Genomic DNA, 21656 nt, shown 5'->3' with positions numbered 1-21656 from the left:
AATTCTCAACCCCTGAGGGCTGTGGACGCTCAGTCATTGAGTACATTCAAAACAGAGATCAATAGATTTCTAGATATTAAAGGCATCAAGGGATATGGGGATGGTGCAGGAAAATGGCGTTGAGGTAGAAGATCAGCCATGATCTTGTTGAATGGCGGAGCAGGCTCGAGAGGCCGGATGGCCTACTCCTGCTCCTATTTCTTATGTTCTTATACGGACTAAAGTCGCCAACAGAAGTTAAGTCAAGTAATTTCATGTCTAAGTACCATTTTAATGGCATGGTAAGTCTTAATTACTGCCAAACAACGTCTCTGGCATTGAAAATTAACTTTTACAAGTGTGGAGTCTCATTCTGTCATATTTTAATTATTGTTGGATGTTTTAAAAAAAAAATTATTAAAAATGTTTTTCTTACTTTTTCTTTCTGTCTCCTTTATTTTTGTCTCTTAATCCAATCTCTCTTTCCCCCTCTTTATTTCACTTACTGTACCTGATTTGACATTGAATTCACTGTTCAAACTTACACTTCTTGGTTCAGTCTGTGCTGCTCATTAAAGATTCTTCAATCCGATTGTTTAAAGAGATGTACAGCTGCTTGCCCTGTTCACACAGGTCCCAGATGCCCTGTAGAGGGTGCCGTGCACTTTGGATCTGGAATTTAGAGGAACTTACCGTGCAAAAGCTCACAGACAGTCTATGGGCAAGTGCAAGTCTAACGAACGGTGGGTGCCGCTCACAGCAAACTCTGGCCCAATAAGTTTCCAGGGAAGACCAGGGAAGTGGACAATTTGAATAGGTTCAAAGACCATTCCGGCAGAGAAGGCATTGATTGATACGACAAAGGGTTCAAAAAATCAGAAAATGTCAGGCTTGTTGGGTATAATGGTCTTTTGCTTTTCTAAGCATTTTGTGTTTCTTGTATTCAAAAGGAGCAGCTGATGTAGATCTGGAGACTTCAACTGAATGGGAGATAAAGACTATCACCAGCACACTTAAACATTACCTGAGGTAAGACCTTCAAGAGGAAAAATTGTTTTAATACCTCTTTTTAGCGATTGAATAAATATGCAGTTGGACTTCATTCAAACTCATAGGTTTTGAAAGTAATCTTCAAAGTTTGAACTTCTTTACTGGGACGAGTTAAGAAACCTGTTGTAATGGGGACTTCAAAGAAAACGTTTATCGGAAGTTACAACTGAAATATCAGTGGCTGCAAATGCAGCGCAAGATGGATAGACAATGGTGTGTCCTTCTGATCCTGAATCACTGGAGCTAGTTATTTACATTTTGTAGGAGACCAAGGTATCCATTTCTAATATCTGTACAATTCATTGCCCAGATTTTTATAGCTACCTTATTTTTTAAAAAGGATCTGTTTCTCTTTGTGATGTTTCTCTTTCGAAAATGCACTTGATTTTCTTCGTTGTGTTGCTTTTACACTAAGAATGTAACCAGGGATACTGGAGAATTTTCTGAACTATTTGTGCACACTGCTAAATTTAACATTTTAGCAGTTTCTAATCATCTGAATATTTGTTTATTTGAACGATGTGATCTTCACAGCTGATTGGTTTAATATTTGGTATACTTGTTTCACCAGTCATTCAATCTTGGCGGTTTAGATCCTGATTAAGAGGTATAAGTGCCAGTTCTGCATTGGACATAGAATTAAGTTTGAAGGTGCCCCGGCTAAGGGAGGGAGGCTGGGTGGATTTTGATTTGTAAGAAATTGCAATAAGCTGACAATGTAAAGGATTTCCTGAGATGAATTTTAGTTTGTGAAGTACATGCTTTATGAACACATATTTTGCAGGTACCTGTACAAACATAACTGATTGCATTGTTTATGTCAAAACATAGACCCTCTGCTTGACTGACATGCTTGAAAAACAACTTGCTGCCTTGACCTTTTTACCAATGCATTGAGTTTATGTAGAAACTCCTGCATCTGCACTGCATGCTGTTGGGGCTGTGAATTACTTTAATATGTTAATAGAATTGCATTGCTTTGACAGGCACTTCAGCCACATTATAGCAAACAGATGTGAAATGTTCTTGATTGTGTAAAAATAGATAACCAAAATATTTTGTGCGGTGTAAGTAATTTATGCTTCTTGGATGTTGGTTTTCTGCACAAACAAATGAAACATTCACCCATCACAGATAATAATGGTTGTCTAGTTAAATGATAAATTTTAGGGGTTTCATGTATTGTGTAGGAGATGAACCATTTGTAAATGGTGCAATTTTGTATTGCTAAAATATTTTGTTTACTGTAAGAAGCTAGTGCTACAAATGATAAATGAGAGGCTCCTACCAATATGAAGCTTTGTAGGTTCTGACAGCAGTTGATTCCCACTTAAATGAGGATTTTGTACGAATACATTGTATTGCTTTTCAGGTGGATATTTAATTCATCCTTGTGCTGTAGTTGGTGTGGACTATTTCCTGGAAACAGTCTTGCACACCTTGACTTTAGAGCATTCTAGTCAAGTAGTACATGTGACTCTCGAGTTACTTGCTTTGTGTCAGTGCATATCTAAAACCAATGGGGGTTTTGGACAAATGGTCCCAGTAACAGCAGACTTTGATAATTCCTTTCCTCGTTTACATTGCTTGACTCTGCAACATTTGCATTTCAGTCAGCATTTATATTGGTTGTAGTGTTGATTTTTGCACTTTGTATTTTAAGTTGTTGCAGTGCTGGATTGTTACTTTTTTTATTTACAGACTTGGTAAAGTATTTTATGTGACAGAATACTCACTGATTTTAATAATCCTCTGTTTTCCCCAAGCTGCAGAGGTTCGTATCATGGAGCCTTGATGACCACATTTGAAGTTTAAATTAGATTTCCCATTAATTTGTTTCTATCTCAAGTTGTTGATGCTATTAGATCTTGAAGTTCTGATTTAGGATTTAATCACCAATGAGGCAACAGCACAAAATACAGCCCTTTCCCAGCCTCCTCATAATTTAGAGGACAAACCAACAAACGATACAAGCAAATGTCGGACCGAGTTATCTGAGCTTTGGTGGCTGGATTGCCAAGGCTTGGAGACCATGTTATAGCCCTTGGGCTACAGATTGGAGATCCTGCTGTTTGTATGCGCAGAATGTATTTACATATACATCTTAGACAGCCAGCCTTAATGACTCCGCTGTAGTTATTAAATTACACTATAATTGCAAAGTGGCTCTGAAGACAACAACAATAACTTGCATTTATATAGCGCCTTTTAATGTAGCCCACAAAGACAGAAGCTTGAACACCCCTGAGGTGCAGCCTTGGTGTGAGACTGATAGTGCTGATATTGAATCTTGCCAATTTGCTGCTACTCCAGTGTATCCTGAGAACCCTGTATGCTGATTTTAAATTGCCGTTTTTTTTCTGCCTAAGTTCCTGGCCACTGACTCTTAGCTAAGTCAAAACTATGCTGTGACAGAGATGAGTGAAAAGCAGCTCTTCGTTGCAATAATCTGGAATTCAAGCCATTGTATGAATCACAGAATTACTGAGCAATGAGTCCGATCCCCATGGTGACTTATTGGCCACTGTCCATTCAAATTTAAAAAAAAACTTGCTTACACTTATCCCCAGCAAAATAATCTAATGCTGAATACTCCACAGAATATGGTGAGAGCAATCTTCCTTTGTTTCTTGGACATGAGCAAATGAAACATTTTTACATTAAGGATACTTTCGAGCTGACGCAGAAATGTTTTCTTGGCTGTCATTAAATAGCAGATTACTTCACCAGTTGAAAATTGCAATAGTGCAGTAAACTATTTCAAATTGTACACAATTACTTTACACATGAAATATTGATCTGAGTCAGCTCTAGTCTAGTCATTGCCCATCGTTGTCAAAATGCTTCTAAGACTATGAAAAAACTGGGTGTGTGTCAGCTGAAATCCTGTTTCATGTCAGGAATTTGCTGAAGCAGTCACATGGGCAGTAAATAACACATTAGCAATGACTTCCAATGGAAGCTGAACGGACACGGTCTACAGCCAAAAGCACCATCTATGCCAGCCATCATCACCAGGACCTGTTTTGACAGAAATAATGCAGAGATTCCCACTCTTAATGAAAAATATGCCACCTATAGTAGTTATGTCAATGACAGGAAATCCATTGTAAAGAAACACTACACAAACGTAACAAAAAATGCAGGTTAAATTGAACTAGTGGTGAAAAAAGAATGTAAAACAGGTCCGGTTATATGCAGACCAGCATGTCTCAAAAGAAAACCTTCTATGATGCACTGAAGTTTGTATGGAGCAATCACCCATTGTGCTGCTTTCCCCACTAATGCAGTTGGTTATGCTATGATCACATGAACTACCAGAACATTAGGTTGAACATTTCAATTAACTCCTCAATAGACCTTCAGTAATAAATGCTTTTGTAGCCAGAATTTCACAGGAACCAATTCAAAAATTCTCTGAAACTACCCATCGCTCTAAATGAAGTACAAAAGACCATCCTTAAGCTAAGAATGGCATGGCATGGCAGTTGGCACTGCAGCAGAGTTGCCTAGCTATTGCAAAGCACCTCTTAATTCTTCAACAGATCGGGGATAAAGAGATTGTTCTAGGAACATGGGAACAGGAGTAGGCCATTCAGCCCCTCGAGCCTGGGATGCCATTCAATTAATCATGGCTAATTTCTATCTTAAATCCATTTATTGTATAAATGTACAATAAATGTAATGAGGAAGGAGGCATTGCTAGACTTGGTTCCAGGGAATGAGGTGGGCCAAGTTGAACAAATGTCAGTTAGGGAGCAGCGATCATAGTATCATAAGGTTTGGAATAGCTATGGAAAAGGACACGGATCACTCTAAAGTAAAAATACTCAATTGGAGGAGGGCCAATTTCAATGGGATGAGAAGAGTTCTGGCCCGGGTAAATTGGAATCGAAGATTGGCAGGCAAATCTGTAATTGAACAATGGGCTGCCTTTAAAGAGGAGATGGTTCGGGTACAGTCTAAGCACATTCCCACAAAGCAGAAAGGTGGGGCAACTAAAGCCAGAGCTCCCTTGATGACAAAAGAGATCGTGAGCAAGATGAAACAGAAAAAAGGGGCGTATGACAGATGTCAGGATGATAACACAAGTGAGAACCAGGCAGAATATAGAAAGTTCAGAGGGGAAGTGAAAAAGGAAATAAGAGGGGCAAAGAGAGAGTATGAGAATAGACTGATGCCGAAAATATAAGGGAATCCAAAAATCTTTTACAGACATCTAAACAGTAATCGGGTAGTAAGAGGAGGGGTGGGGCCGATTAGGGACCATAAAGGAGATCTACTCATGGAGGCGGAGGGGATGGCCAAGGTACTAAATGAGTACTTTGCATTTGTCTTTACCAAGGAAGAAGATGCTGCCACAGTCTCAGTAAAGGAAGATATAGTTGAGATACTGGATGGGCTAAAAATTGTAGAGGTACTTGAAAGGCTATCTGTACTTAAAGTAGATAATTCACCCAGTCCGGATGGGATGTATCCTAGGTTGCTGAGGGAAGTAAGGATGGACATTGTGGAGGTACTGGCCATAATCTTCCAAACATCCGTAGATACGGGGGTGGCACCAGAGGACTGGAGAATTGCAAATGCTACACCTTTGTTCAAAAAAGGGTGTAAGAATAAACCCAGCAACTATAGGCCAGTCAGTTCAACTTCAGTGGTGAGGAAACTTTTAGGAATGATAATCCGAGACGGAATTAACAGTCACCTGGACGAGTGTGGTTTGCCTGACAAAAATCTATTAATCTCAGTTTTTAAATTTTGAATTGACCTAGTCTCAACAGCTTTTTGGGGGAGACGCTTCCAGACGACTTCTACCTTTTGCGTGACGAAGTGCTCCCTGACTTTACCTCTGAAAGGCCTAGCTTTAATTTTAAGGTTATGCCCCTTGTTCTGGACTCTCCCCACCAGAGGAAATAGTTCCTATCAAATCCTTTAATCACCTCAATTCGGTCACCCCTTAATTTTCTATACTCAAAGGAATACAAGCCTAGATTATGCAACCTGTCTTCATAATTTAACCCTTTCAGCCCCAGTATCATTTGGGTAAATCTGCGCTGCAACCCTCCAGGGCCAATATATCCTTCCTGAGGTGCGGTGCCCAGAACTGAAAGCAGTACTCCATATGCAGTAGAACCAGAGCTTTATACAACTGTAGCATAACTTCCACCCCTTTGTATTCCAGTTCCTTTGAAATAAAGGCTGACATTCCATTAATCTTTTTGATGACATTTTATACCTGTTCACTGGTGATTTCGGTATATGGACCCCTAAATCTCTCTGTTCCTCCACAGTTCCTAGCTTCTCACCATTTAGAAAATACTCTGGTCTATTTTTCTTGGGCCAACATTAATGACCTCACACTGAACTTCATCTGTCACAGTTTTGCCCACTCAATTAATCTGTCAATGTCCCTTTGCAACTTTCTGTTCCCATCTACACTACTTATTAAACCATCTAACCGTGTCATCAGCAAACTTAGATATACAGCTCTCCATTCCTTCCTCTAAGTCGTTGATAAATATAGTGAAAAGCTGAGGTCCCAGTACAGATCCCTGGAGGACACCATGGGCTTGATGTTACCAGGGCTGCGGGTTTGCGGCGGGGGGGCTATTGGGCGTGTGGGTAACGCGCCCGGCGAAATCAGTCTGCACCGCGCGCGATCGCAACCTAATTGGATCCACTTACCTGGTCTTCTGGGTTCCCCACTGCTGATCTGCGCGTCGGGGGGACTGCGCATGCGCAGTAAGCTCTGTCAGCTGGAGGAGCTCTATTTAAAGGGGCAGTCCTCCACTGACTGATGCTGCAACAAATAGGAAAAAATACAGCATGGAGCAGCCCAGGGGGAAGGCTGCTCCCAGTTTAATGATGCCTCACTCCAGGTATCATTAGATGGGGTGAGGAGGAGGGGGAGGACAGAGATCTTCCCCCTAGCGGGCGGGAGGAAGCGGCCTGCCTCTGCCACCAGGAAGGCCTGGCTCGAGGTGGCAGAGGAGGTCACCTGCACCACCAACATATCGCCCACCTGCATACAGTGCAGGAGGCACTGCAATGACCTAAGTAGGTCAGCCAAAGTGAGTACACTTACTCATTCCCCTACACTCCGTCTGCCACATCACTGCCCCCACCCCACATCTCCTTCTGCACTGCCAACACTACTCTGTCACATCACCCCTCACACCCACTCAAAGCTCATCCTCATCTTACCTGCACTTACTCACCTCGCCAGTACTCATCCTGCCACTACCACTCAACCCAATCCTCATACAATCTCATGGCTCTATCTCATACTCACCCTCTCATGCATCTCTTTCACGGTCAGCCTCACTCAACCTGCCACTACCTGTGCTGCAGTCACAGGGCATGCATCACATATGTGCAGTAGGAAGTGTAAGGCAAACGTGTCGTGAGCATGAAGGGGTGCACAAGGGTGTTTGAAGGTTTGTCATGGTTTTTACTTATATTTAATTTCTGACCAACTCACATCACATATTGGCACCACTACTGCCACATCTTTGCGAATCTTGTCCAGTTTGTGCAATAGCCCTTTCCTGAGGATCACAATGAAGACCCACACCTGATGCCACCCATTGTGTCACTGCAGAGTGGGTATAGGTGTATTTGCAGGGCTCTTTTGTGCGGACAACTGAGAGACGTTGGCGATGTCCCCGGTGGCACCCTGGAAGGATGCGGAGGAGAAGTTGTTGAGGGCAATGGTGACTTTGACAGCGACAGGTAAGAAGATGGTGCTCGGGCCAGCCGGGAGCAGCTCGGCATGAATGAGGCTGCAGATGTCCACGACTACATGTCGAGTGACTCTGAGCCTCCATGTGCACTGCTGCTCAGAGAGGTCCAGGAAGCTGAGCCTCAGTCTGTGGACCCTGTGGCGAGGGTAGTGCCCCCTGCGACGCATCTCTCTTTGCGGTTGCCCTCTCTCCTGCTGTGCAGGTGGATGTGTCACAGCACTATGTTGTGGAGCTCCACGTGTCAGAGGTGGACGGCTTGGCCGGCGAGGCTGGTGATGCTGTTCGCCCTCCGAGGAGGTCATGACTGCAGCTACGGCAGCCCCCATCCAGAAGATGTGCATCTGAGGGGGTCCGCAAGGTAGGTACATGTCTCTGGACCCTGAGGTAAGTGTGCAAATTGGTGAATGTGATCGTCAGGAGGAGGGTGGTGGAGGCCAAACTTTGTCCCAAGTGACAGAGTGGCCACCTGCAATGAATGAGGGTCTCTCCCCTACCTGTCAAATGGACCTCTGCAGCTGCCACAGGCTGATAGCTGCAACACGTCCATTTCAACTGGGAGTGTTTCCCCCAGTATGGGAAACAGTCCCAGTTGTTTCTAAAATCCCGCCCCTCCTGACATATTCCCTTAATCAGGTCTGTTAATGACCTGAAATACCTGAATAAATACTCTCAAGTGGCACCCCGCCAGCTTTAATTGCCTGCGGGAGTCCCACATGCGGGGGCTGCCCGCGCACGTCGGCGCGTCGGTGGGGAACCCGAAGTGGTCGGGTTGGAGCCGGGCTCCCAACCCGCTCTGGGATTCACCGATTTTCGGAGCCCCCCCCTTGCAGGAACGCACCCGATAGCGGGTGCTAAAATAGAGCCCCATTAGTCGCATCCTGCCAATTGGAGTACATACCTATTATCCCTACTGTCTGTCTTCTACCAATTCTATACTCATTTAATAAGTTGCCTCCAATTCATGCGCTTTCATTTTTGGTAACAGTCTCATATGTGGAATTTTATTGAATGCCTTCTAGAGTTGAAGGATGTGTCCGTTGTCACATTGTACAAATGTAAGGGTGACCATTCTGATTGTGGAAACTACTGTGGCATTGCACATCTGTCTGTTGCTGGGAACATCCTAAGGGTCTTCCTGAATCGTCTAAACAAGATCACCACACACTATGGGCTTGATTTTCCCGGGAAATTGCGGGTGCGTTGGGGCTTCGAAAATTGGGGAAATTCCGTTTGGGTTCTGAGCCCAATTCCAACCTGCAGACTTCTGGGTTCTCCATTCACGCGTCAATGGTGTGCGCTCGCCTCCCGAATGTGGAAGTCCCACCGACAATTAAAGCTGGCGAGATGCTCATTTACATAGCTGTTGAGGTAGTTTAAGTACTTGAGGTACTTAATTTTCTCCACATTTTGGGAGGGGTGCGATTTTGAAGCATTCTCAGCGTGTTTCCTGTGCTGTGGGAAACACTCCATGTTGCAACAGACGTGTTTCAGCCAGCAGCCAGTGGGAGATTCAAATGCTTATTTGACAGATGGGGAGAAAAGGTCACTCATTGCAGCAGGGCACTCTGTTATTTCAGACAAAGTTTTGGCTGCAAGATCTTCGTGTTTGCACTGAAAATTCTTACCTTCCATTCAAAATTCTGCTGTTCAAACATATTTAACTACTTTGCAGACCCCCTCAAGCTCTCACCATCAGGATTGGGGGGGGGGGGGGCGGTGGGGGGGTGGTGGGGGGGTGCCATGGCTGCATTCGCCACTACATCTGAAAACAAGCAACATCATCAGCCTTGCCAGGCATGATGTCCACCTCCGCCACGTGAAGCTCCACAACACAGTGCTGCACCTCAGGCACCTGCACAAGAGCACAGAGGGCAACAACAGAGAGGGGCACTGCTTGAGGAGGCCCCATCCACAACTGCCATCCACATGGAGGAGGAGGCGAAGGAGGAGCAGGAGCAACCCATGGGCAGAGCAGTGGCTCACCTGGCTGCTCGTGAGGCCAGGGAGTCACTGATATGTGAACGGTTCTCCTAACATCAGTCAGTGTGAAGTGTCCAGTCCTCACACCATCTGGATCGAGCAGCGTCCGCACCAGCACCACCCCCCCCCCCCCCCACCCCTCCCTGCATAAAACAGGCCTGCAACTACACATACACTTACTGTGTGACATCAATGGGTGGCATCAAGTGTCGCCGTTCATGGTGAACCTCATGAAAGGGCCCTATTATAGAAGCCAGTTAAAAATGGCCAAGATGTGACAGTAATGGTGACAATCATAATATTTAATGCGAGTTTAACATAAAGCTAATATAAATAAAAAACATGACCAACTGTCAATCACCCTTGTGCATACCCTTCGTGCTTACAAAACCTTCGCCTTTCTCTTCCGACTACTTCTACGTGATGCATCCCCTGTGGCTGCAGCAGAGGTAGTGGCAGGTTGTTCTTGTTCATGCCCTGACTGATTAGATGCTTTCGGCCTACGCCATCTGGGTTTTGGTGCCGTGAGGGCCCCTCCAAAGACTGCTCCACCTGCACTTGTGCAGGGACAGGCTTGGCCACCTAAAGAGGAGGCAGCATTGCGGGTACTGATTGAGAGGGGGCAACAGGTGAGACGTGGGAGCACTTTGAATGGTGACCCCACTTCCATGTCCTCTTTTGCCATCATCCCTCTCCTGGGGCAGGCCCACATCACTCCTACCACCCTGCTGGATGACAGTTTGGAGGATATGTGTGAAGCCTTGGAAGGCCAGCACTAGTGTATCTGCCTGCCTGTTTAAGGAAGCAGAATGTTGTTCACGGTGAGTCCGCGCGGACAGAGAAGGTTGAGAGGAGATTTGATGGAGGTATTTAAAATCATGAAGGGTCTGGACAGAATAGATACAGGGAAACTATTCCCATTGGCGGAAGGGTCAAGAACCAGAGGACATAGATTTAAGGTGATTGGCAAAAGAACCAAAGGTAACATGAGGGAAAAACTTTTTTACACAGCAAGTGGTTAGGATCTGGAGTTCATTGCCAGGATGGGTGGTGGAGGCAGATTCAATCGTAGTTTTCAAAAGGGAAGTGGATAAGTACTTGAAAGGAAAGAAATTGCAGGGCTGCGGGGGAGTGGGACTAGCTGGATTGCTCTTGTATAGAGCCAGCACGGACTCGATGGGCCGAATGGCCTCCTTCCGTGCTGTGTAACCTTTCTATGATTCTATGATCTGACAGACTTTTGACACTGTTAGCAGAGAGGGACATTGGAAACTCCTGGCAAGTTTATCAGTTACTCAACAGCTACATGATGGAATATCAGGAAGTGTGATAATTAGTGTTTGATGTTTTCTCTGATTTAGTAACATTAACTAAAGATGTTATTTGTCACCTACTCTGTTTGTTTATCTCTGCCACGCTGAAAGCTACAATTTGAAACCTCCAGGAATCAAGTCCAAAAATAAAGAAACCATTGCATGTGAGATCCTGATTGCAGATCACAAACTGTGCTTTCATGGTCCACACTTTAGCAGATCTCCAGACCATCTTGTATCTGAAACCAAGAACTTGACTCAGTGGTGGCACTCTCACGTAGGTTAACACCCTACTCCAGAGACTTGAGCATGTACTTTAGGCTGACGCTTCATGCAGTACAATGGGCATGCTGCACTTTGAGGTGTCATCTTTCAGATGTTAAATTGAGGCTTTCTCAGGTGGATGTAAAATATCCCAGGGCACTAGTCAAAGGAGCGCAGGATAATTCTCCTGGTTTCCTGGCCAACATTTATCCATCAACAAACATCACTGTTTGTGAGATCTTGCTGTGTGTAAATTGGCTGCCGCGCTTCCCTACATTACAACATAGAAACATAGAAAATAGGAGCAGGAGTAGGCCATTTGGCCCTTCGAGCCTGCTCTGCCATTCAATACGATCGTGGCTGATCCTTTATCTCAATTCCATATTCCCGCTCTCTCCCCATATCCCTTGATGCCTTTTGTTTCTAGAAATCTATCTATCTCCTTCTTAAATACATTCAGTGACTTGGCCGTAGCCTTCTGTGGTAGAGAATTCCACAGGTTCACCACCCTCCCAGGGAGAAATTTCTCCTCATCTCAGTCCTAAATGGCCTACCCCGTATCCTGAGACTGTGACCCCTCGTTCTAGACCCCCCCCCCAGCCAGGGGAAACATCCTCTCTGCATCCAGTCTGTCTAGTCCTGTCAGAATTTTATACGTTTCAATGAGATCCCCGCTCATTCTTTTAAACTCTAGTGAGTACAGCCTAGTCAACCCCAATTTCTCCTAATACGACAGTCCTGCCATCCCAGGAATCAGTCTGGTGAACCTTCGCTGCATTTCCTCTATGGCAATGCAGCACTCGATACTCCAGGTGTGGTCTCACCAAGGCCCTGTATAACTGCAGTGAGACATCCTTGCTGCTGTACTCAAATCCTCTTGCAATGAAGGCCAACATACCATTTGCCTTCCTAACTCCTTGCTGCACCTGCATGTTTGCTTTCAATGTCTGGTGTACAAGGACACCCAGGTCCCTTTGTACATCAACATTTCCCAATCTATCACTATTTAAGTAACACTCTGCCTTTCTGTTTTTCTTTCCGAAGTGGATAACTTCACATTTATCCAAGTTATACTGCATCTGCCATGTATTTGCCCACTCACTCAATTTGTCTAAATCGCCTTGAAGCCTCACAACAGTAACTACACTTCAATGGTACTTCATTGCTGTAAAGTGCTTTGGGACGTCCTGAGGTTGTGAAAGGCAGTATATAAATGCAAGTTCTTTTTATTACTTTCTATGGCCTTAAGATTGAGGTTACGTTCTAGACAGCATCTATTTACTATCCAGACCACCATCGCTGTTCACTAAGGGAATATCGCTGAGATTAGTCTTGGAATTTACCTGTCCTTTCATCGTTATTGAGGGATGTCTGTTCAGTATTTGGCTGTCTGAGAAAATGATTATGGGATGAATGTGAGCTGAAAATTAAGTCCAGGTTTGAAGTTTTTATGGCAGTCGTCCTGTTGACTCATCTGTATGATCATAAAAATTGGATAGTTTTCAAATGCCACATCAAAGACCTTGAAAATACCCACCTACGTGGTCTTCACACAATGATGAGCATCAGAAGGCAGAACATGATTGTAAGCACTGAGGTCCTCGTTTGTCAGAGATCTAAGCTCAGCTGAGATGATCGGTACACATTCTGAGGATATCTGATGAGAGAATGCCAAAATCATCACAGCTGAAAGGACCAAATCTTTTCACGAAGGACAGTTCAAGCTTAATAAGGGCACATTGAAAAAGAATGTAACCACCTGTCAGATTAAGATGGAATCCTGGATGCAGTGTGCTACATTCTTGATGGTAGAATACCATTGACAAAGATGAATGTTCCTTTGAGACAACATATTGATGCAGTACAGGAGAAAAGAAAAAGACAAACTGGCAAACTAAGTGAAATAAGGTCTGCAGTCGACTACACTAAGTATGGTCACTTTTGCCTCTTGCCTATCTGATAAGTGAGCTATATCAGAGGCCACAAGAGCAGAGATCACTGTAACACCCCAGGCTACGGCATGATCAAAATATCATCTTTGCTCCACTGGATAGCTACCCAATATTTGAAAGATCTGGGGCTCTGCCTAATGACAAAAATTGCATGAATGCAGTCGGGGGTCATGCATCAGAGTGGTCACTGGGGATCCCAGCCAGGTTAACACAAGCGTCCTACAGTTGATACAAAAATTGAATAGGTTCAAGCAGAAGAACTATTATGTGAAATTACCCGCTATTGAGCCCAAGTAGGGGCTGAATTTGGTGACTCCATTAAATTATTGTTTTTAATACCTTTATTCTTGCATTCTGAGAGTAAGGACGTGTGATAATTTATGATGCTTTCACCCTGGTTTTACGAAGTGAAAGGGGAGGGTTATGTATAATCCATCGTATTGCGACATTCAGTTTTGAGCACATGGCACTACTTCAATGATGTGAAATTTATGACCTCATGAAAGTAGTCTTGCCAGTTATTTGAAGAAGTATATACTTTTTTAATTCATTCTCAGGATGTGGGCATCACTGGCAAGGCCAGCATTTATTGCCCATAGCTAGTTGCCCTGAGGAGCAGGTGATGGCGCGCCGTCTTGAACCATTGTAGTAGCGGTTTGATACAACTGAGTGGCTTTGTAGGCCACTTCAGAGGGCAGTTAAGAGTCACATGTAGGCCAGACTGGGTAAGGGCAGCAGATTTCCTTCCCTAAAGGATATTACTGACCCAGTTGGGTTTTTACTTTTACTGATACCAGCTATTTTATTTCCAGTTTTTTTTAAACTGAGTTCAAATTCTCAAAGTGCCATGGTGGAATTTGAATTCTCCAGATTATTCGTCCAGGCCTCTGCATTACTAGTTTTATAACACTACCACTACTCTACCGTACCTATTGTATGTGAATCAATTGTAAAAACAAAATCTTTCTGTTCAATATTAGTACTGTGACATTTCAATTTTCTTTCAGAGTGCTTCCAGCTCCACTGATGACATTCCAATTACAACACAGCTTTATCAAAGCAGCCAGTAAGTGCAGAATCTTTACTCTACTGGATTAATGGAACTGCCATACAGTTAGTGCAGCAGATAGTGTTTCTACCATTTCAACCCTGCTAGATAAACAGGAACTGCCTGTATTTAGCATAAAAAGGATTTGTGAAATGTAAAATCCTGTTGGACCATTAAATCTGCTTCTTCCAACAGGCCAGAGTAGTAGAGATATAGGCTGAGTAAATATTCTGAAGCTTTGCTCAATTACCTTTAGGGAAGTATTTGTGCAGAACTCTCTCTCAGGATATTAATATGTAGGTAGGATACAGTCCATGATAGAGCAGATTTTACCTGATAATGAACAGCTCTTTGAAAAGTTTGCAAGAAAATTCTAAATTTTCTTGACTCTCAAAGGTATCAGAGAAAAAACTCAACCCCCCCCTGAAATTTGCAATCTGTTCCCCTTTATCCAGTCAGTAACCACGACATACAGATCAGGAAAGTTCCAGGTTCAATCATATACTCTGCTTTGGTCATTCACACCTCACTCAGATTAAGCAAGATCTCACCCAATGTTCACACACTGACCGGTCTAGCAGGGGGTACTGGTTCCCGGTCAGAAGTAGGAGCCCTGTCCGGATTTCCCTTTGCTAATCCAGGAGTATTCCCGGGGATGAGGGGGCGGACATATGAGGAGAGGTTGAGTAGATTGGGACTCTACTCATTGGAGTTCAGAAGAATGAGAGGCGATCTTATTGAAACATATAAGATTGTGAAGGGGCTTGATCGGGTGGATGCGGTAAGGATGTTCCCAAGGATGGGTGAAACTAGAACGAGGGGGCATAATCTTAGAATAAGGGGCTGCTCTTTCAAAACTGAGATGAGGAGAAACTTCTTCACTCAGAGGGTAGTAGGTCTGTGGAATTTGCTGCCCCAGGAAGCTGTGGAAGCTACATCATTAAATAAATTTAAAACAGAAATAGACAGTTTCCTAGAAGTAAAGGGAATTAGGGGTTACGGGGAGCGGGCAGGAAATTGGACATGATTTTAGATTTGAGGTTAGGACCAGATCAGCCATGATCTTATTGAATGGCGGAGCAGGCTCGAGGGGCCGATTGGCCTACTCCTGCTCCTATTTCTTATGTTCTTATAGTATTCAGGACAGATGTAATTCTTCCATCCTGCTCTGGCTGAGATCTGGTAACCTGACACAGATTGGAGATTGAACCTGGAGCTTTCGCGATCTGTATGACATGGTTGCTGACTGGATAAAATCAGTGAGCTATTAGGGAAGCGGATTGCAAATTTCGGGGGGGGGGGGGGGGGCGGGTTTGAGTTTTTTTTCTCTGATACCTTTGAGAGTCAAGAACATTTTTGAATTTTCTTGCAAACTTTCCAAAGAGCTGTTCGTAGAGCAGATTTTATCTGACAATCATGGACTATATCCTACCTACGTAATATCCTGAGAGAAAGTTCTGCTTAAATACTGCCCTAAAGGTAATTGAGCAAAGCTACCGAATATTTACTCAGCCAATAACTCCAATACTCTGGTCTCCTGCCCTCTACAGGCAAACCTCCTGCTCCCCTTCCACCCCATCCACCAGTAGGAGACAAATCAGTGTGGTACGTAGAATACTTGATCAACGCAACCTGTACTGATCCCTCTAACGCGCAATTCTGTTTTCTAGTGGATAATTCTAGATAGGGAACTGCTGTCTTCTGTAGAGCTTTTGATCTCCTATCATAGTGCTTAAAATATTTTTAAACAGATACCCAAATCTTTCAACTTTTTATGTTGGTACGAACTAAATTCAGAAAATCATAGGGCATACCATGAATAGACAATCTTAATATTATTTACATTTTCAACCTATGGTGACATTATGACTGTAATCACTAAGGTAGGTTTATTAAACCTACATAACATCATAGCATTAGGCAAACTAATAGACCATCTGGTTGGTTGAAAGAAACCTTCCATTTTTAGGCCTCCCTATTAGCTGGAATTAGACTAACTTGAGAACTATTAATTTGGAAAATGGGTACCAGGGCATTTTTAAATGGGAACACCAGACTTACTGGAGGTAAACCACAAGTATTGTAATTCTGTTTTTGGTTCCTATTAGAGTTGGATAATCCAGAATCGAGACTGTCCGAGATACACAAATATGTGCATCGGCTACCGGAGAAGAACAGGGCAATGTTGGAAATAACGATAAAACATTTGGCAAAGTAAGACAAAGCTCCTTGCTTTAGTTGGTTTGAAAGGGTTTCTGTCATAGGAACATAGGAACAGGAGTAGGCCATTCAGCCTCTCGCTTAGATCATGGCTGATCTGTATCTTAACTCCATCGACCTGCCTTGGTTCCGTAACCCTTAATACCCTTGCCTAACAAAAATCTATCAATCACAGTTTTGACATTTTCAGTTGACCTAACCTCAACAGCTTTCACTGATTATATTTTCTTTACAAAGTACCTACATTAACTCTTCTATATAATAAATGCTGACGGTGATAAAATGATAAAGTGTAACATGTTTGTGCACTGTTCGGTTGCACTCTTGAGCAGCAGACCACGGCTTTATGCCTTCAGTTTTGTGACACTTTGACGTCGTAATTTTGGTAGGGTGGTTGAGTGAAGCAGTGATAAAAGGAGAAAACAATCTCTGACAGTTTTTTTTGTAGCTAGATATAACCTGGCATTGAGCAATCCAGGAGTAGATTGGCTGCTTCTTTAGGCACAAATGGTGTATACCATGTTATAGGCAGCTAACATAGCTGTTCGCTATGTTTTTTTTAAAAAAAGCTGTGTGCTCAGTTGTTTTCTTGCTTTACAGGGAATCACTTGGCTTTCACTCAGTGTTTCACTCAGCCACCCTGCCCAGGTTGAAGGTGGAGAAAAGAGTTGCCTTGTGTTAATATTTTTGTAGCAATTTTGTTTTAAAATTTCTGCAAAAGTTCCTTTTTAAAGACGGTATATCTTAGAAAATTGTAGGACTTCAGCACAACAATTTAATAGCCAGTAACAAGTACATCCTTGGCATCAGCTTTGTGAAAGCAAGGCATCAGGTCAAATGGTCAGAAACAAAAATCTAATTGAAGCTTTTGAATCTGCCAAATTAATCAGTCATGGGGTATATTGCCATAGTAACATTAGCTTTCTGAGATGCACAGGACAGGAGCTGGATTTGACCTTCAATGTAGTGAATCAGACTCATTTTCACCTATCAATTAGCTAAAGTCCTGTTGTGATTTAGACATGTATTTTACAAAATGTACATCAATTGTAACTGATCATTCTGCCACAATTTTAAATTTAAATTGTATTTTATTGTGACATCTTTTGTAATTCATTTTGAGATATTTTCCCCAATATTCTTCCATGGATCGCGACTATATCCTATAATTATGTCACAACACCTTATAACCTTTTGGTGACAACAGTTTTAACTGTTTATAGCAGAATCATAATCAAATTACTAGTAACTTTCATTCTAATTTTCTAATTACCCAACTCATAAATGAGTCATATTGAGTGACTCAGTGAATCTCTGTGGTTACTGTCTCTTGTGACATCCTCTGTGTAGCCTAGGTTTATTTTAAGGTGTCTGTTATTGTTGTGTGCAGGTCACCTGTTTGTTGTAAGGCAGCCAGTATCGGTCCCTATTTAGTGTAAAGCAGTGTATAAGTGATTTGGCCATTTTCCTAGAATTTGCTTATCAGCTACCTAAGATTTTGGCTGATGAGCCAGTTGTTTTGTTTTGAACAATTGCAATATTCTAAAATAATTTTGCTGGTCAGTATTCAATCGGTGAGTTCATTCTCTCTTGTCACCCAGGGTGTCCAGTAACCACAAACAGAATCTGATGACCGTGGCGAACCTGGGTGTGGTATTTGGACCAACTCTGCTCAGACCACAAGAGGAGACTGTGGCAGCAATCATGGATATCAAGTTCCAGAATATAATTGTTGAGATTTTAATAGAGAACCATGAAAAGGTAAGCATTTCAGAAAACTTGCTCAGATTCAATGGTGCATAGGCACCCATAGCCCTTTGTTGTCTGTATACAGGTTTTTAAACAGACCACTAAAAGATGTGTTCACTTCCACTCTGTGTTTTCATGATAATTACTGCACCAATGATTGATGGATATAAATAGCTGCGCTATTACACAGTGGTGATGGGAGGGGCTTGGGGGAGAGGAGAGATTCCATTTAATTCTCACATCATAACAACAATAACCCTTAATTGGCTTCTGATGACCCCCCTACCCCCTTAGGCTGCAAAACTTAATTTTGCTTACCTGCTCAACAGACAATTGCTTTCCCAATTTAAATCTTTCTATTTTATTCTATCTTATTCCTCACTCTTGCATAACTTTTTTTTGCACATTACTGGGTTACACTTAAACACTTTTTAATTGATTGTATGGATATAATGTTACATGCCAACCATGTGAATTTTACATGGGAAGTCAGCATTTCATGGCTGTTATCCAGTTGTCCATGTTTCTAGGTGAAAATAAGTGCAGATTGAAATTTATTGCCCTCTTTGGAGGCCAATGCACTACAGGTCAATTCCAATGCATGTGTGCTGCTTTGTCATATGGCTTCTTTACTTGGGCAGTCAATAGGTGGAGAGTGCAAGAGCTCGGTAGTGATTTGACTCCATCTGTTTTGCAGTGCAAAGCTTTTGTGAGAAATCTGAGTTTACTATTTTGTTTTTAGCAAAGCAATCTATTTATGCTTTGGATTTATTTAAAAACAAATCTATTTTTGATTTTTCAATTTATTTTGTTGGGATATTTTTATGGTCTCTGAATTTTCTTGAGATAAGTGATCAATTTTGCCACAGATAATACTAATAAAGGAACTTTGACACTGGGCAGTTGAAAGAGGGTAAAGGATTTAGTTGGACAGGAAAAGAACCTATGGTGTGTTGACATTCTTTGCAGTCAACTTTAAGTAATATTATGCAATGTATAAGTATGTGCAGATTACTAGAACTCAAACAATTTTTTTGAAAATCGTACATGACACAATTTGCATTTATAACAAAATGAGGTGGAGAGGGTACTTAACAATCTGTCAGACAATGTAGAACATCATCTTGTTCTCATCTCCTCTTGATGCTGGAAAATGCACCAGATTTTCTTCAGGGAATGCCCACAGATCTCCCCAGACGACCGATTTTATGCCTTTAGCACTCACACTCCCATCAGATTACCTGCTGCGCCTGTATGTTGAATTTTGTGTTTCATGTACAAAGACACCCAGATCCCTCTGTACCGCAGCATTTTGTAGTATTTCTCCATTCAAATAATATTTTGCTTTTTTATTTTTCCTCCCAAAGTGGATGACTTCACATTTTCCCACATTGTATTCCATCTGCCAAATTTTTGCCCATTCGCTTAACCTGTCAATATCCCTTTGCAGTCACTTTGGGCTCGATTTTCGCACCCCCGAGCGGGTGCGTTCGTAGTGAGGGGGCTGCGAAAATCGGGGATTCCCGGGGCGGGTCCGGAGCCCGGCTCCAACCCACCCACTCCCAGGTTCCCCAGTGACGGGCTGACATTCACGTGCAGCCCCCGCATGCGGGACTCCCATCGACAATTAAAGCCGGCGGGATGCCACTTAAGATAATTATTTAGGTACTTCAGGTTTTTTACAGACCTGATTAACATGATATTTTAGGAGGGGTGGGATTTTTAAGTCAACTGAGCTGGTTCCCGTACTGGGGGAAACACTCCCAGTTGAAATGGACGTATTGCAGCCATCAGCCTGTGGCAGCTGCAAAGGTCCATTTGACAGGTGTGGGGGTGGGGGGGGAGACCCTCACTCATTGCAGGAGGCCACTCTGTCGCTTTGGACAAAGTTTGGCCTCCACCACCCTCCTCCTAACAATAAAATTCACAAACTTGCACACTTACCCCGGTGTCCAGACACATGTACCTACCTTGCGGACACCCTCAAACGTACATCTTCCGGATGGGGGCTGCCGTAGCTGCAGTCATGACCTCCTCGGAGGATGAGCAGCATCACCAGCCTCGCCGTCCACCTCTGACACGTGGAGCTCCACAACACAGTGCTGTGACACATCCACCTGCACAGCAGGAGGGAGGGCAACCACAGAGAGAGATACAACGCAGAAGGCACTACCCTCGCCACAGGGTCCACAGACCGAGGCTCAGCTTCCTGGACCTCTCTGAGCAGCAGTGCACACGGAGGCTCAGAGTCACTTGACATGTAGTCGTGGACATCTGCAGCCTCATTCATGCCGAGCTGCTCCCGGCTGGCCCGAGCACCATCTTTTTACCTGTCACTGTCAAAGTCACCACTGCCCTCAACAACTTCTCCTCCGCATCCTTCCAGGGTGCCACCAGGGACATCGCCGACATCTCTCAGTCGATTGCACAAAAGAACCTTGCAAATACACCTACACCCACTCTGCAGTGACACAATGGGTGGCATCAGTTGTGGGTCTTCATAGTGATCCTCAGGAAAGGGCATTATTGCACAAACTAGACAAGATTCGCAAAGACGTGGCAGTAGTGGTGACAATATAATATGTAATGTGAGTTGATCAGAAATTAAATATAAGTAAAATCCATGACAAACCCTCAAACACCCTTGTGCATCCCCTTCATGCTCACGACACGTTTGCCTTACACTTCCTACTGCACATATGTGATGCATGCCCTGTGGCTGCAGCACAGGTAGTGGCAGGTTGAGTGAGGCTGACCGTGAAAGAGATGCATGAGAGGGTGAGTTTGAGATAGAGCCATGAGATTGTATGAGAATTGGGTTGAGTGGTAGTGGTGGGATGAGTACTGGTGAGATGAGTAAGTGCAGGTAAGATGAGGATGAGCTTTGAGTGGGTGTGAGGAGTGATGTGACAGAGTAGTGTTGGCAGTGCAGAAGGAGATGTGGGGTGGGGGCGGTGATGTGGCAGACGGAATGTAGGGGAATGATACCATCCTTTACTTCCTCAGTTAGCCATGGTTGGTTCACCCTTTTTGTGGAGTCTTTCCTCCTCACAGGGATATATTTTTGTTGCGAGTCATAAAATATCTTTTTAAATGTTTGCAACTGCTTATCCACCATCATACCATCTAATCGGTTTACCCCAGTCCACTTTAGCCAATTCCGCCCTCATTCCTTTATAATTGCCCTTATTTAAGTTTAATACAGTAGTTTCAGACCCAATATCCTCATTCTCAAACTGGATGTGAAATTCTACCATGTTATGATCACTGCTTCCCAAGGGATCCTTTACTTTGAGATCATTAATTAATCCTGTTTCGTTACCCATTACCTGATCCAAAATGGCCTGTTCCCTGGTTA

The 21656-nt window shown here is 43.3% G+C and overlaps 1 protein-coding gene across 4 annotated transcripts in view; it reads left to right on the top strand.

Annotated features, from left to right (window-relative positions):
• Positions 1-21656, top strand: part of LOC137332418 (rho GTPase-activating protein 26-like) — a 178775-nt gene that overhangs the window by 107733 nt on the left and 49386 nt on the right. For all 4 annotated transcript variants that reach the window (XM_067996236.1, XM_067996235.1, XM_067996234.1 and 1 more), the window contains exons 15-18: positions 930-1008; positions 14289-14347; positions 16438-16543; positions 18151-18310. In XM_067996236.1, coding sequence (XP_067852337.1) covers positions 930-1008; positions 14289-14347; positions 16438-16543; positions 18151-18310 — 404 coding nt within the window. The remainder of the gene's footprint in view (positions 1-929; positions 1009-14288; positions 14348-16437; positions 16544-18150; positions 18311-21656) is intronic.

The sequence above is a fragment of the Heptranchias perlo genome, chromosome 14 (genome assembly GCF_035084215.1).
Source record: "Heptranchias perlo isolate sHepPer1 chromosome 14, sHepPer1.hap1, whole genome shotgun sequence".
In the NCBI taxonomy this organism is placed as follows: Eukaryota; Metazoa; Chordata; class Chondrichthyes; order Hexanchiformes; family Hexanchidae; genus Heptranchias; species Heptranchias perlo.
Note: the sequence above shows the minus strand (reverse complement) of the source record. Positions and strands in the feature narration are given on the sequence as shown.